The sequence below is a fragment of the Poecilia formosa genome, unplaced genomic scaffold, assembly GCF_000485575.1.
Source record: "Poecilia formosa unplaced genomic scaffold, Poecilia_formosa-5.1.2 Scaffold431, whole genome shotgun sequence".
Taxonomy (NCBI): Eukaryota; Metazoa; Chordata; class Actinopteri; order Cyprinodontiformes; family Poeciliidae; genus Poecilia; species Poecilia formosa.
Window position 1 is genome coordinate 282,175 of NW_006800370.1, and position 17,104 is coordinate 299,278.

Here is a 17,104-nt window from a genome sequence, read left to right on the forward strand (position 1 = left end):
TCACAAGTCACTTAGTGTAACTTCTGCTCTGCAAAGCCGCAATATGAAGTGGTTTACACATTTTTATTTGGACCAACTCTTAGATTCCATACAGTCATCATGTGCATCTCTTTCTCTTTCTGTTTTACTCATGACACAAGTAAGGCTGATGGGTTTTTTTTCCCCTTGGTACACTGCATAGAACAATATAAACAGATTGTCTGCAGCAGGTCAGATCTATACATGCATAGCTTGTAACTGAGGACAGTAAGAGGAAATAATCCCACAAGAGATTGCAAGCCATCCAAGCGATGCATCCTGCCTCACCACCTCTATCATTTGCTGATGACTCCAAAAGCTATCCTAAATATTTAATCGAAAGTGTCTTAGCCTCATTAAAGCAGTGCCCTGCATCAGTGAAGCTGTGTGGAAGCAGGAAGATGAGTTCAATCTTTCATGAAGGAATCTGTAGAGGGAACAAAATTGTAAACAAATGTTTTTGGTGTAAGAGATGCACAGTCAGCACTCTCACCAAAATTAAGACTTGTAGATAGATTAATGAGACTTAATGATGCAGTAAAAGTGTTTACTTGAAGTATTTTCCCCAGCAGTAAGTCGAGTAACTCCATTAAACACTGTATACATTTAGATTTATATGAACTTCACCTGGACTCTCCTTCACTTTCATGTTTCAGTTCTTGATTAATTAATACTGTCATAAAGTGCAATATGGAGGGATAATTAGACTATTAAGTAACTGCAGGAGCACAATTACCTGCAGCCTCTGATTTAATAGAAATTATGTATTTTTTTCTGTTTAGCCTTCTAGCCTGGGGTCCATGGCTCTGACGGAGGGAGCGCTGTGTCAGCATGACCTGATCAGAGTGGTTTACAGCGGCCTCCACCCTCAGAGAGAAACCTTTACTGCACAGAACAGGTGGGAAACCCACTGAAGCAGCTCCTAACACCAGAACGACGACATCTTCTCAATGTTAATTTGGCTGTTTGTTTTAGTTTTCATGATGAATATATTTATTTTAGTAAACCATGAGTTTTGCATTGAGATTTTACATTTGTTTTTAGATTGAAAAACAAACGGCAGAGAATATGTTACAAATGTTATTTATTTAATATAAGTAACACTTAATAGTATATTATATTAAATTTGCATTTAATATAATATAAATTAGGATTTCCCCCCCGTAATTTGTCATAAATAGTAACAATATACTTTTTCATTTATACGTGATTAGCTTAGCTTATCTTATTTTATCTTTTGTCTAGGTTATCTTATCTTCGCTCAGCTTAATTTACCTTACATTAGCTTAGGTTAGCTAATAAGAATATGTTTGCTTTGCATATTTTATGTACATGGCTTTAGCTTGTTTTTTAATATTGCTTTTCTTTGCTCAGTTTAGCTTATGTAGTTTAGGTAATCTTGGCTTAGTTTTACTTGTTTTATTTAGGCTTAGCTTTGTTTAGCATTGGCTAACCTATCCTATTATAACTTTTGATTTTTATTTTAGCTCCTTTGGTTTCATTTTGTTTACATTGTTTTCTTTGAACAGCTGACAAAGGTCGACTGTTCAGATGTTCAATGAAACATCTGAGAAATGAGTTTTAGCATTAGAGAGAAACTGACAATAACACGGTAGCTACAGACTCTGAACTGTTGGAGTGTTATTCTCTGGTTGTCTTAAACAAACATCAACAAACTATATCCAGTTTCAGATGTGAATATCAGTAATTTTAAAATCTTTGCATACTTTATTTGATCAAATATTGCTCCATTTAAAAAAAAAAAAAAAAAAAAAAAAACACCTTTTAAGGTGATCACATCATAAGTCTGTATGCTCATCCAGCCTCTTTTAGCCGCACTCAGTAAGTCTAAGAGCTTTTTTGGCCGTCACACACTTTCTGCTGCAGTGCATGAATGATGATCTCAATGAAATACACCAGTGATCCTGCCAAACAAAGGGTTCTCTGCTGCCCTCAATAGAGCAAATATGGGTCTGTGTTCACTTATGTTCTAAGTGGCACACATATGCAAAAATGACCATGTGACAGCAGTTCAAATAAGACCGGCTGGCCAGAGCGTTGTGACTGCAGTGACCATAGTGTGACGGACATAATCAATCTATTTCATCTTGGCCTGACCTCTTGCCTAATTTAATTATCCATTTGTTTGAGTGGGTCTGAATTCATGTTTATGAGAAGAAGGTGCAGAGCTCTGTTCCTTCATTTAGTCTTAATGTCTTCCTGCATAGTTCTTGCTTATTTCTTTCTGTAAAAGACAATAATTAGAAATTTATGGTCTCACTTTGACTTCATGCGTTTCATTACTAGGTCTCAGTACCGTGGTTCTCACCTCATAACCCTTGAAAAGTATTTGCAGCCTCTGCAGATATTAAAGTAAAGTGGCAGCTTTCAAAGGAGCTTTACACACTTCTCAATCCTTTACAAATGTTGCGCAGATTTACCGTCGAGCTGTTTCATAAAGCAGCATCCTTGTTTGCACACATACTTGACCTTTACAATGCCACAGCACTCCTGCTGCATATTTTCCAATCACTATTACCAAACGTTGCAACAATTGACCTGCAGATGCAGCTTCTGTTTGAATTGTTTTTCTTTCTCATTGTAGTTTTAGGAACCATATTTCCAGAAATGATACTCTGGCTGATAATTAACAAACTACCAAAGTAGCAGTTTGTTTAGTGTACAATTTAATGGCTCATTAAGTTTATTGCTTCTCACTCTGCATACTAAAATAATTTTTTATGTCATATTAAAAAAAACATGTTTTTTTTAGGCCTCTGTTTTTTTTGTTTGCTTGTTTTTTTTTTGCAGGTTTGAGGTCTTGTGTTTCCTTATGCTCTGCTACAACTCTGCTGTGGTCTACATGCCCCTTTCCTCCTATCAGGCCGTCTGCAGGATGAGCTCACGGTGAGAAAACCATCTGGAAATCATGCTGCGCTTGTTAGTTCTGCACCCAGTTATGAACCATCTTCCTTCCTTTATCATTTTAATTACTTTTTTTACTTGAAGTTAGGATTCACTCTCCTCTTTTCCATTGAAGTAATTCACTTTCCTCTGTTTCTAACTGTGCTCACGGTTGGATAAAGTGCAACTTTATTCAAGCTGAGCTGATCAGCTGACTTTCCTGCCTTAAATAAAAACCAGACTCTTGAGAGTCATGTAGATCAATTTGAGGATATATAATATATGCACTGGATAATGTTTAGTGGTGTCACTGTATTCTTCCACTGCAGCGTCCGAACATTTCAGGCTATGAGTCCCAGCCCTCTGTGACTGAGCTCCGTTTAGACAGATGGCAAACTGTGACTGTGAAGACTTTGGAGAACAATGCTCTCAGTCTTTGACTTCTCACAGAGCAGACTCGGTAGCCAGCTTTCTCCAACCTCCGCACATAAAAACTGGTTAAAATATTAGCCGTTTCCGCACATGTCTCATCTTAGCTTCCTACAGCTGCTGGAGAAATTCAGAGAAATCTGGAAAAAACATCTCTATAGTTTATTCACCATCTGACACCAATTCCCTCCCCAGGGTGTGTGTATGTGGCTTCCCTCGACAACAACAAAAGCTCTGGAGAGAACCTTGCAACCGCGTCCTGCTGGACCCCGAGTTCATGGTGCAGATGCTCACTGCCGTTTACCACGCTATGTACGTATCTTTACAGTTTTTTTTTTTGCACACTTTTCAGTAAAAAATTGCAAGCAGTTGCATATGTTTGTGCATTAAATGACTGAACAGATCCTGTTTTGACAGCAACCTTATTGAAAATCAAGTTTTTTGAAAGTCAGTTTTTTTGTGCTTAGTGTTGTCCTGCTGTAGATTCCTGGCATTTTATATATCCGCTTCAGCAGCTTTTTCCCACATTTATTTATTTATTTTTATTTTTTTGTGGTGAGCAAGAAGAGTCCAGTGTTTTTCATTCATAAGCGAGCATAAAAGTGTGAATATTTCAAATTTGAAATTTCTTTCAAATTTTGATCGCACTTTCCAAAATCATTAACAAAATATGAATTTACATTCATTCTTAGCGACTTCCAGCCTTCTACTGCAAAACTGACTGAGAACAAGAGAAAGTTTTCCGAATACTTTAATTATTATTATACATTTATTAGTTTAAGGGATATAAAACAAACTACTTGTGTTTATTTTAACAGTTCTTTTTGTCTGTGAGACACCCCTCGTCGGTGCAGTCTTGATTTCATTTAGCTGTAAAAATCTCACTAGCTGTCTACGAAGAACAGACGCTTCCTGCTGTGAAACCGATTACAGTGGTCATAAATTCACAGAGCAGGTGAGCTTTTCCCCTCCGGCCTCAGCTGTTCAAAAGCTGATTACAGCTCCTGGATGAGATGACGGGCAGTTCCTGGAAACGCAGCCCTTGTTATGATACAGGCCGGATCTTAGGGGAGCTGGGGGGGAACACTGTGAGGCTGCACACCAGGAATCAAAAGATCAAAGCCGTCAGGACCGCTGAAAGTAAAGCGAATAGCATTTTATTCATATATGTGTGAATGAGTGCTTCTCCATGCTGCGGCTCACCTCTCTGTCATCCTGCACGGACGGCAGATAAACCTGAATCCATTGAATCCACACACACAGAGGGACCTTGGCACACAGCGAGGACGCTGTAGGATTTAGGTTAATATGTTTGCTAATGCGCTGCAACAGTAATGCCACATGAGAGGAGAACGAAAGATCTGCAGGGATATCGGATAACAAGCGTTTTAAAATAAAAGGAACAAGCACTTCTTTCATATCAGATTGAATTTGTATTCTGGCTCCTTTTCAGCTGTAACTACATCAGAGGGTCTGTTCCTACCTTCCCATTCATCCCAGTTTGTTTGATCTGCAGTGCAAAGGGAGCTCCTGAAGCATTTATTCCCCGCATTGTGATTTGGATCAAAGAGTTCAGCCGCTGTTGACCGTTTTGATTCCCCCCCCCCATGTGGTTTGCATATGTTTAATAAAATAATTACAAAACATTTTTTAGTTTGTTGTAGCTTTTTATTTGATTTCATTTAATAGTAAAATTATGATTTTCTCTGATTGAAAAGCTCTGACAGCTTTTCAATCGGGAAACAATCTCTTAAAGATTTTATTTAGCACAGCCGTGTTAACAGGAAAAATGTGACTTCCTGTGTTCTTCTAGTAATTTGGTTGCACCTCAGACTTTAACCGTGCTCACATGCTGAATCAGTAAATGACTAATAGTTCAGGGGATGTGAGACAGACATTAAAGCGAACATGTGAGAGCCTACTGTTTCCTCTAGCAGATTTGCAGCAAGATGCAGAACAAGTGTTTGTTGATGTTTGTAATGTGCAGATACAATGGAGAGTGGGAGATGGGGCGAGAAGCTCTGGAGGACATTGTCTACAGGGCCCAGCTGGAGCTTTATTCCCAGCCTCTGCTGGTGAGTCTGTTCAATAAACTTTATTCCCCCAAAAGACTTTAGAACACATTCAGTTCTGTCAAATCCATTCTGGTCCAGATTTAATCAAATCACTCCAATTTATTCCAGTTAATGTTATTGTCAGATTCAGATCTTGTTACAAACAGTCCAGCAACAATAGGTTCATAAAAGACACGGACACAAAAGTGCTTTTTATGGAAGGTCTAAAAAACACAAAGTTAGTAGAGGCAATAGCTAAATCAATTAGTTTGTTTGGGAAAATTATGCAGGTACACGTTGTATCGCTGGGTCAGGACTACTTTCTATAAAAAAAATAAAAATAAAAAAAAATACCTACAGAGGTAATGGCAGCAACGGCTTTATATTGGAAAGAGAAAGCTGAACATCACATTCTGTGGGGAAAAACATGGCAAAACCCGCCTCTAAGAAAGAGACGCAGCAAAAGGAAAATATTAAAGCACTGACCCAGAGGTACTGTCTATGGAATGAAGTGGTAAGAAAACACAAAGCTAAGTATAACTATAGCTTCGTCAGGAAAAACCCCCCCCCGGCTGAACACAGAAGCCCTGGACCAGATGTACTTTTGATTCAAAAAGAAAACAAAGACAGTACAGTTACGAGCAAATCTATAAATTAAAATAAACACCGAAACACTGGGATACGACAACTTTCTAAGAAAAAAAACCAAAAAAAAAAAAAACAGCTACTACATGAAAAACCACAAATTCAAAGTATTACTTGGACATTTCTTCTCAAAGCAGAATTTAAATTAGGGCCTTTATGTTCCACGTTTTGGTGATGCCAATTTCATCTGTCCACCTCAGCTGGGGAACGCCATGAAAAACTCTCTGCCAGAAAGCGCTCCTGAAGCGCCGCGGGGACGCAAGGTGCTTCAGGTGGAGGTGACCCCCACCATCAGCCGTATATCCATCTCGGCAATCACCACAGCTTCCATACGGCGCCACCGCTGGAAGAGAGAGGGTAAGACTAAAGCCTCGGGAGCTGGAGGGAATCCTAAACGCTGTGAAGCCGCGTAGCAGGAGAAACGTCAGCACTCAGCAGAGCAGACCTACAGTAGCTTTTAAAGGGAGCGCATTCAGTCACGATGAAGATGTGAGCTTACGGTATTTCACTCTTTTCTGATCTACGGAAGGCCGCACGAGGGATCTGTTTGGTGAGAAATGACTTCTCTGGTGTTTGTCCTCATCCAGAGAGAGGAAAATCTGTTTACTTTGTAAACTGGCCACACCATTAGAACAATTGTAATGGTGTTCTGTGTAATTATTGTTGTAGTAGTGCTCATATAGTCTGTGTTGAAGTGCCTGTGCCACTCATTGCTCCCTATTGCTTTTTTCTGTTTTTTCTTTGCTTATTGTGTCTTGTCAGTCAAGAGCATTTTGTTCTTTAGATCACCAGTAAAAAGAAAAAAAAACATTTTGTGGATTTAAGACAAGTCAACAAACTGGTGCCTGTGTATCCAGGCCACTAGTGGGAGGTTAATTAATTGTTTACAAAAACAAACAAACAAAAAAAGAAAACCTTTACTTCATCTGTGCCCAGGATGGGGCCCGCCTGAGCTGAAGGTTGCTGCTAATAAAGACCCACATCTCCTCATCTGTGTTGTTGACTCCCAGATTGTTTTGACTACTCAAGCGATGCAGAGTTGAGCCTCACCATCAGTCCTCCTAGCCTCGTCCAGCTCCACCACCGCCACCTCCACGACCCTCCCAGGGAACCCGCAGCTAAAGAGGATAGAGGAGGGCGGCATCACAGCCACCACAGCAACAGCAGCAGCAGCATCATTCCCCCCATCACACTCGAGGGTAGGGGACGGGGGCGGCCACTCTTAGGATAGAGGGTCTCTGGAAGAGGTGGCCCCTGTGATCTTCATCCTCCTCCTCCACCTCCTTCTCCTCTTCTACTACTATACTACTCCCCCTCCTCAGCTCGAGGCGGTTAACTCTGCCGCTCCTGTCGTTGCTGCCTCCTCACTTCCCCAGAGTAAACTAACTCATCCGACAGTCAGCAAACCTTCTACTACCAGACCATCGCTACGTCCTGCTGCATTTACCTGTGGAAGAGTTGCCTATTCTGGGGTTGAAGGAAGTGTTGCCGCTGGCCGTTCTGCATGGGCCCGTCATCGTGTCGCACTCTTGTCTTTTTCCTCATCATTCCTTCAACTTCAGAGCGCTCCCCTTGTCACTCACTGAGCCTGCAGCTTCCCCAGGGATCTCTGTGTTTGATAATTGGTCCTGTTAGTAAATGCTTTCTGCTGTTTTATGAGAAAACCGGAGGTGTTTTTAAATACTGGCACTCAGGCCTCGACATCTTGTCTGTACCGCAACCTTACTGCGACTGAAAACACCAAATGCATCGACGATTCAGGCCAGCATCAGCCATCTGCTGCCTCTGCTCCTCAGCTCAGTGAGTGGGAAAGAGCTCTGCATGCACACGCCTCAGCAAGCTTCAGTAATTTCAGCTAAAACATTAAACCATTGCATCTCTGACTTAAAAATAAAATGATCTTGTCTAATATTTGAAAAAAACAAAAAAACAACAAAGACATACACTGACAGGACCGTACGGCAACATTTTGTCTCATCGTGTGCGTTTCCGTCTTCCTCCATGATCTTTCTAAAACCTTGAAGTCTGTGACCAAGGTTTAGATCATTTCCTTGCTCATGGTTGGTGTTTGTCTCAGCGCCATCTAGTGTTCTTCCAGTGATCTTTCACCGAACTCAGTGCAGCTGCGAAAAAAAATTGTCCTGTAAGGCATCTCATTGTTTGGGAATCTGATCAAACAATCTATATGAATCTGGTCACAGTCAGTGTGTAATCACTGGACATTTGCTTGCAAAAATAAAACACCCACCTAATTATGCACTCTTTACTTTGGGGCTGCAGTGCCTCTATGTGGGAATCGGTTCTCTATTTTGCACGTTTGCATTCACTTTGTTCCACATTTTGTCATTTGTATTTCGATCGTCAGTCCTACTTACAGAGAGAAATCTAGTTTCTGTCTGTAACGTATATTGTCTAAACTTTATATTTGGTTTCCTTTTTCTGTTGTCGAAACTCCTAAACTCAGATGAAGGTGGACTTTTTTCAATCAGATTTTCATTAAAATGATACAAAACATTCCTAGTTACAGTTTTCTGCGAAAGTATTTACACCCCTCAACCTTTTTCACATTTTGACTCATTATAAACGCAAACTTAAGTTTAGGATATTTCCATTTAATGTGCTAGACCAACACAAAGTAGGGTATAATTATAAAGCAGGTTGAAAAAGCTGGATTGTTTTCACACGTTTTTACTAAGAAAGTGTCACCCCCCTAATAAATACACAGTTAACTAATTGCCTTTAGATTTGACCTAATTAGTAAATATAGTGACAGAGTTTCAGTAAAATGTTTAAGATCACAGCATATGCATTTGTTAGAATGGACCAATTAAAGTCCAGACCCAAAAATCAAGATGAAACTTGACCATCGATGTTCATGGATGCTTGCCATTCAGTCTGAATGAGTGTGACCTGTCCTCGTTAAATATTTTTGTTCGTGAAATAATTAATAATAATTTACTTTAGGATACTCATTTTTTCTTCCTGAGTTGCTCCATCATATCAAATCTCAATAACTTGACCCCGAAAAGAGTCAAGTTTAATTAAATGTGAAAAAGTGCAAGGGGTATGGATTTTTTAGCAGTCTAATGTTGGTAATAAACTAAAAATCATTTGTCAGATATTCCTTGAAAACAACCATGAAGAAATGTGCTCCTTATTTATAGTTAAAAAAAAAAACTCAGATTGAGAGTTGAACCATGAGGCATAACCATCTTGATGTCTGCAGAAAACTGTTGTAAAAGGGTGAAAATAGTTGCACATTTTTTTTTTCCTTCCAGTCCTGATGTGGTGTAGAACTCCAGAACCTTTTTCTCCGGGTTCTGGCCGGCCTGTGGCGGTTCCTCTGTTAGCATGGTGGGCCGTCAGCTTTAACCGGAGGCTTTTTGCGTTTGGCTCTTTTCGGCGCTCTCGACTGGCTCAGCTCGGTTGATGCTGCGCTGCGGAAGAAACGAGGGATGGAGCAGGAGAGCATGCGTCTTCTCCTCATGTTATGTGCATGCCGACCCAGACCTTTTTCTTCTCAGCTTTCCGTTTCTTTTTTGGCGCCGCCTGTGGGTCCCCTGTTGTCCAGTTGTGCTTGTCCCAGCGATGCATGACGGAAAGAGAGACAGCCAGTCTTTTCTGTTTGACCGGCTGCATCCTGCATAATGTATTGCTAATAATCTGCTTGGTTTTCTAACCCAGTTTATTTATTTGTTTTTGTTTTTTTTCCTTTTCAGCTTTCATTGAAGGGTCGTAAATGGATTATTCATGATTTGCTTTTTAAATGTTCTCATGTCGATATTGCCTATGCACTATCAGTTTATTTGGTTAAAAGTCAAAACAAACTCATGATCTGAGTTCAGACATACTGTTGCAGTAAAGCAGTGTTACGCTAAAGTTTGCAAATTTTATAACTTCGGAGAGATGTAAAATGTGAAGAAAAAGATGCTTTGAAAAACTTTACCGGCTTTCATATTTCAAACTCAGAAGTTTTAACTCATGTAAAGTACTTTATACATTTAAGATGAGTAGTTAAGAGCAGGGGCATGTTTACTGCACTGTGACTTCTTCAAAAGAAAAAAAATTGTCAGTATTTTATAAACTGAGGAGGTCGTCTTATGTTTTTGTTTTATTAATGTTTTATCAAGCCTCTAGATATTCTGTGCCTCTTTCGTCATACTTTAGACCCCCAGCTGTGCACATTGCCAGATTCAGTGTTGTTTTTTGTCAGACAAGACTTTTTTCCTTCTCAGTCTGAATAATTATAAGCACTTAAAAGGCCACTGGATTGAAGTAATGTGAATCTGAACATCCAGCTTTCGTCTTTAAAAACCAAAAGCACTTGAACTAGAAAAGTAAAACTAGTTTTACAACAGTTGCCAACTCCACGTTGTTGCAAATTTCACAACAGATTTGGACCTTAGGTGTTGTCTGTTTTGTGCAGAAAAAAAAATTTGCTGAATTTTTCAATATTACAGATGATGAAGTTTGACAATGATTTGTAATTTTTTCCCCCCCCAACTTCTTAAGTACACTTTGTTGTACTCTGTTCTGCCTTCCAGTTATATGTTGCAAGTATTACTCTCTCCTTCAGGCTGACCCCATATTCAACACCTTATTATTACAGAAGTTATTACTTCAGTCAGTAACTGTGTCCGCATCGAAGAGTGTTTGTTGTCAGCACAAATGTTAGAAATGAAAACAAAGATTTTAAGATTTTTGAGTTTCAGATGGTAAAACTTGGAATTTCTTGTTGCGCATTCAGTTGTCCATCTTAATTTTACTATTAAGATCACTAAATCTGCCCCTGCTCAAACTTTCAACATTTTTCCAAGATTCACTTTCTATAACATCCTTTGTGGTTCACCAGCCTGCATTAAGATTGTTCAAGCCAGCAAACCTTTCTTGTTTTAGCGTAAAATAAAGTGACGGTAGCAGTAGTTCAATGTTGTTAGTGCTCTGGATATCTTAAAAGTCTTCTACTTGATAAAAATAATGCAAAAAACAAACAAACAAGAAAAGATTCATAGCATTAAAGTTAAAGTTTCTTTGGACTTCTCTCACATTTCTCTTTTCTCTGCCTTGGCTGTCACCTTCAGATGCTGACGGCATGAGCGGCGGGGAGGATTCCTTCAACATCAACGATCCGGATGAAGGTTTCTCCTCTGGGGCTTCCAACAGCAGCCAACCCAGCGGCACCAAGAGCGGCGGTGTGGGGCTGAGGGGCGGCAGCTTGAACAGCAGCAGTAGCAGCATCAAGAAAGCCATCACAGCGCGCCTGTCCAGGGACAAGGAGAAGGAGAAGGAGAAGGAGCGAGAGAGGGAGAGGGAGGCAGAGAAACAGGCGGAACAGTGTGTGGATCAGCAGGCCACGGCGCCGAGGCCCCGCCAGAGGCAGCAGTCCCCCCCAGGCAGCATCAAGCTGGACGCCATCCACCTGAGCCCCATTAAGAAGCACCTGAGCTTCCCTGCAGGGCACCCGCTGGTGCGGACTGGCAGCACCTCCTCCAGCAAGTCCTTCGACTGCATGAACCTGAACTTGAACGGAGGCGAGAACGAGCGAGAGGAGGCGGCGGGCGGCTCCGACAAGGAAACGGGGCCCTTACTGGGGGGCTCCCACCGTCACTCCACTGTCAGCCTGCAGGAGGAGCACCTGAACCGACCGGAGGAGGCCCAGGCCCTCCTGTCCCCCGGAGCCCCTCTCACTAAGCAGTCGCGCTCTCCCAGCTTCAACATGCAGATCATATCACAGGTCTAATGTCAGCGCAGGGAACCACAGAAACACACACACACACACACAAATATTTATTCAGTTTCCAACACGACCACTCTACTATGGCAACCTGGTCAGTTTCTGTGTTTATGAGGTGGAATAAAAAGATCTCCAGATCTCTGGAGCTTTATCTCTACTCCTGCAGCATCTATTAAGGTTTGACCTGCAGTCACAGCTGGTTAGATTCTAAGAAAACACCAAACATGTTGACGACTTCCCCATCGCTGTAGCTACAGTCCCTCCAAACAAGCTGAGCATTCCACACACAAACTCTCCCAATAGGGAGGAAATGACAGGAGGAAGGATTTCCGATGTAAAGTCGCATAACATTTCAGATTATTTGATTTTCTGACTGAATCAGTCAAGCCAATCAGCAATAACATGTCGCTCATGTGGAGAAAACTGGGAATTATTCCCGTTTTTCGCCCCCCCCTTTCATTCCCGGGCTCTTGTGCAATCATTCTTGCTGATCTCAGTCATGAAAAGTTTGATGAATCTCGTTCTGTTTTTTGTTTTTATTCTTCATTTTGTTTTAATCAGTTTAAACAAACTTTTGAGAGTGTTCTCAAACCAAACTGGAATGTGGTTTAAAAGTTTTGAATTGTCTCCAGTCTTTAACTGGACAAATCTGACGAAATCATTCCTGTGCAGCTACACAAGCAGAGACTTTAGTCTTGTGGCTTTGATTTTTTAAATCTGAAGCTGATTCTTGCAGGTTTGTGTGCGACACTAAAGGCAATGACTGTATCTTTGTCGTTGGTTTCATCTGAGTAGCTCCTGTTTCTCCGTGTTTGTTGAAAGTTGTGGCTTCCTGTGCTGGTTGTTTGCTGCCCTCTGGAGGCTCGTAGCAGTCAGTGCGTTTCATTGTCGTTGCCGTCGTCGTCATCGTCTTGTTTTTGTTCTACCTCATTGTGTGCTGAAATACACACCTGCCAGTCAGATTTATTCACTGAAGCTGATCTGACCACAACGGTTTCCCATTTCAACTCTAGATGTAATCATGTGGATTTGTGACTGAATATCTCGTCTTTCTGTTCCAGTTCAGCTGCAGTACAGGCCACAGTTAGACTTCAGGTGTTTCCGTGGATTAAGCAGCTTAGTTTATTTTAATTGCTGTTTTCTTTTATGTAGTTGTTTTAAGTGCAATTGTTTTTTTTTTTCTGATCCTTGTGCATGGAGTTCTTCTCTGCTGTGAAATGCCTGCATCTGTGCACAGAGCTTTTCTAGCCTTGTGTAGTGCTTCCTGCCCAGGCGGAGGGATGTGTTGTTGTTTATTTTGTTTGTTTGTTTTTACCTGCCGTGCTTGTTTCTGCATGTGTAGTGCCCTGCAAAGCACAGCTGCTTCAGACGCACGAAGCAGCCCAGCGAGCCAAACCCGAATCTTGTCCTCGTCTTAGCCAGATGTGCCATTACGCATCCTCTCCTAAGGGATTTATATTGGTGTCGTTGCTGCCCAGGTGTCTTACTGAAAATGCCTGATTGTTCTTTTCTGTTTACTGGTCTTATTTTAAAGGGGAGGTTCAGAGACTTGGCTCGGTGTGCCCTTAGATGCAGCTTCACCTTTTGCTTGTTAGGTTTTTATTATTGTTATTATTATTATTATTTTAGGAGTTTGAGACGTTTTTTCTGTCTCGGCCAGTAACCTACAGGGCCTTGCAGAGGTATTTTTAGCCCTTGAACCTTTTCATATTTCTTCACAAAGATCAGTGTCTTTTAATAAGATTTTACTCAATGAAATACTAAAGTAGTGTACAACTGTGATCTGGAAGGAAAATGTTGCAGCGTTTTAACAATCACATCCATATCTATAATGGATTAATACTCACTGTGTTGATGCATCTAGAGAATGATAAGGAAGAGCATCTGTGAACATCACATTTTACACCTTGCCTCTGATTTTTATTTGATCTGGACTTTGACTAGGCTGCTCATCTTCACCCCAGTCTGTCTTTTCCAGCCTCTAGCAGTTCTTCTTTTTAGCAGTTTCTCTGTATTGAGCTGCTTTCATCTTATCAACTCTTTCCAGCTCCCCTCAGCGTGATTGGAACTGTATTTTGAGGGTGATGTGGGGTGTAAGTTTTATGTACAATTTTTCACGACACATAATGTTTTGCAAATCAGCGGAAAAACAAATCAGTTTTCATGTCATCTGAAAGCTGTTAGAAAGCTGCTAATATCACTTATTTATGACTTTCTAGAGGTTGATTTCTGAAATCCAGGACTAATAGTGGCTGACAGATTCTCCCACCTGAGCTGTGGATCTCTGTAGCTTCTCCAAAGTTACAATGGCCCTCTTCACTGCCCTCTTCTCCTAAAATCCCTCTGTTTTCAACCTGAGATTAAACTACTCACAGTTTAACAGCTTTTCACTTGTAACTAAACTAGTTTTATTTTCCTTCCAGATCGCAGTTACGAGCTACTTTGAGTCAGTCTGTCACATAAAATGGTTTAAAATATGAAAAAGCTCGAGGAGTTTGAATGCTTCCGCGTGGAACTGTATTTCTGCTGTTAGCATATTGCGTAGATGGAAGCTGTCGCGCAGCTCGAGGACTGACTGGTTATTGTATATAAATCTCTCGCACCGACGCTCCTGGTGTGCTTGAAGCCCTCACAGCTGCTCGTCCGCGGTGTGCGTTTCCCCCATGGACAGCCTCGGCTCTCCACCTGCGTGAGTAAGCCAAGCCGTCATCCCCGTGACGTGTGACCCGGGTTCCCATTCTCGCTGTATTTTCGCTGTGAGTCCAGTGGCACCTTTTTTTGCTGTGTTTAAACGCCGGTGATGTGTTTGCGTCTTTTAACGAGTGCCGAGGTTACCCGCAGTCATGCTGGGGCTGTGTGTGTTGACTTAGAGTAACCAATATCCCTCAGTGTGTGGTGTTATTTGCATGTGATCAGGGTGGGAAATGAACACCAGCGCGGGACTGTCAATAAGGCCCATAAGCTCCGATGAGGTCCAGGTGCATTTCCAATAAAACCTCTCTTTCTGTGTTGAATAAGTCTCACTAGTTTATTGGTCAGTCGCTGTTGCTGGATGAAAAGGTTCATTTTCCTTCCTGCATGTGGTAACTGTGGGCTTTGTGTTTATACAGTTTAATGCACTTTAACCCATCCACCTCTCTGAAGATAGTTATAGATGTGTAAAGTGTGCATACACTCAGTGCAGGGTCTTAGTCTCTTGAAAGTAGTACTTCTATGGGATTCCTCATCTATCACAAGGCTATTTTTGTTGAAGACTAAAGGGTACAGCTATTTATTATATTTTTTTGTTTCAAAACCAAAAAAAAAAAAAAAAAAAAAAAAAAAAAATCTCAAAAATGACAGTTGTGGGGTTTGGACGGTCTCAGGAGTTTCTAAGGTAAAAAAAAAAAAAAAAAAAAAAGAGAAAAGCCACAATTATTTGAAAATAAAAATAAAAATAGCAGCACCAAAATTTCTGTTCTTGGCGTCAGAATTGATTCTATGCAACATTTCTCCCGCTTTTCCTTATTTTATTTTTTTAAGTTATATTTTTGTTGTACAGGATCTTGCTGATCTTGTACCTTGTGAGCAAAGAACCTCTCGAGGTCCATCCCAGCAGAGAGAAGGCCGCAGCCGGACGGTTTTGGGTTTGTTTGGCGCCTTCCTGTCAGCCTGCTGCTCTGTGGCTCGGGTCGGTGTGTAAAATGATTAGCGATGATGAATCGTGTCCAAATGCTTCCATGGAAGCTGCTGGATAACACTGTAGTAATTATGATGTACAAATGGAGAGAAAAAAAAAAGACTTATTTTAAAAATCTTGTAAATACAAAATGTATAAAGGTAAAAGCAAGATAAATATAAAAAAAAATAAGTCTGAGATGTAGACAGAGATTAATCTGTATATTGTTGAATAAATATTGTGCCGTAAACAAAATGTGTGTGTGCTTTTTGTGTGTCAGAAGGAAAACATTGTGTGTGGGTCCCAGGTTTTATCTCATGTAAAGTATATACTTATAAATTTAAGGTGAGTAGTTAAGAGCAGAGGCATGTTTACTGCAGTATCACTTCTTCAAAACATGCCCTCAACTAAAATCTCCGGTTTAGTTTCACTCTGTAAAGGAATTTTATTTAAATCGGCTTCTTCTCTGCTTGAAGAAAATACATTATCCTTTGCATTTATTGGCACCACTGGTGTAGATGTGTTAAAAGCTATAAAATATAGACAATGTCGAGAAATGTAGAGATCATCCCACTTCCCCATGCTGGAGATTTTAGTTTAATAGTGACAATAAATAAAGTTATCTTTGAAATTAATTACACAGTAATAAAAAATAATCGGGTTGTGTGTGTTATTTTGTCCTGCATACTTTGCTTTAATTCTTTTTTCTATCTGATCATAAAAAAAATCATAGTCGGAGACAGTTTCATGAAACAGGAAGTAAGCTTCCAGCAGGTTTCCTGAAGAAAGAGGAATTAAGCTAACAGCCTGCAAAAGTATAAGAATAGTTTAGACTACTCCTTGTTTCAAAGCATAAAAGGTTTAAAGAATAAAATCTAAACATTTTGAGTAATTGGATAAAACCCAGAGTAAAAAATTAATAATAATAGCTCATAATTGAACCAATAATTAATATTGGTTTAACCAATGATTGGTATTGGTTTAATTACACTTAAACTTACTCTTGTGGAAATACTTACAGGTGAAACAAGTAACTGTAACTTGGTACCAAATAATTAGAATAATGGATTTCTCTTGGTTTCTTTTCAGAACATCATCTGTAAAAACTCACATTAAGATTATAATGAGAGTAACTAACTCAGAGTGGGTTTAGGTATTATGGTTATCATAATATTATATATGAATGCCGAATCAAANTAATTACACTTAAACTTACTCTTGTGGAAATACTTACAGGTGAAACAAGTAACTGTAACTTGGTATCAAATAATTAGAATAATGGATTTCTCTTGGTTTCTTTTCAGAACATCATCTGTAAAAACTCACATTAAGATTATAATGAGAGTAACTAACTCAGAGTGGGTTTAGGTATTATGGTTATCATAATATTATATATGAATGCCGAATCAAAGACATAAATGAATGTTAGATTGAACAGAAACTAAAAGGTTTTAAATCTGATTTTGACATTTGAACTTGAGATGGTGTAAAAGGTGTAACTGTAATTTAAGATCACTGTTGTGTTGGAGGTAGATGGTAGGTGAAAGGTTAGGGGAAAACAGAACAGATAACAAGAGCCTGAGAGGAATGAGTAATCTTGTATTTTTGATTTCTCTTGATGAAAAGAATGATTCATTATAAGAGAAGTGTTAATTAGAAGTG

At 40.0% G+C, this 17,104-nt stretch overlaps 1 protein-coding gene across 4 annotated transcripts in view; it reads left to right on the forward strand.

The window, feature by feature from the left end:
* Window positions 1-15,204, forward strand: part of LOC103155491 (protein FAM126B) — a 47,670-nt gene extending 32,466 nt beyond the window's left edge. For 2 of the 4 annotated variants that reach the window (XM_016663615.1, XM_016663616.1), the window contains 7 exons: window positions 801-916; window positions 2,830-2,925; window positions 3,547-3,663; window positions 5,339-5,426; window positions 6,251-6,407; window positions 7,061-7,249; window positions 11,132-15,204. In XM_016663615.1, the coding sequence (XP_016519101.1) occupies window positions 801-916; window positions 2,830-2,925; window positions 3,547-3,663; window positions 5,339-5,426; window positions 6,251-6,407; window positions 7,061-7,249; window positions 11,132-11,790 (1,422 nt within the window). In that variant the 3' untranslated portion in view covers window positions 11,791-15,204. Of the gene's footprint in view, window positions 1-800; window positions 917-2,829; window positions 2,926-3,546; window positions 3,664-5,338; window positions 5,427-6,250; window positions 6,408-6,579; window positions 6,601-7,060; window positions 7,250-11,131 lie in introns of all 4 variants that reach the window. The other 2 variants (XM_016663617.1, XM_007577197.2) reach the window with 2 other exon arrangements.
* The last annotated feature ends 1,900 nt before the right edge of the window (window positions 15,205-17,104 follow it).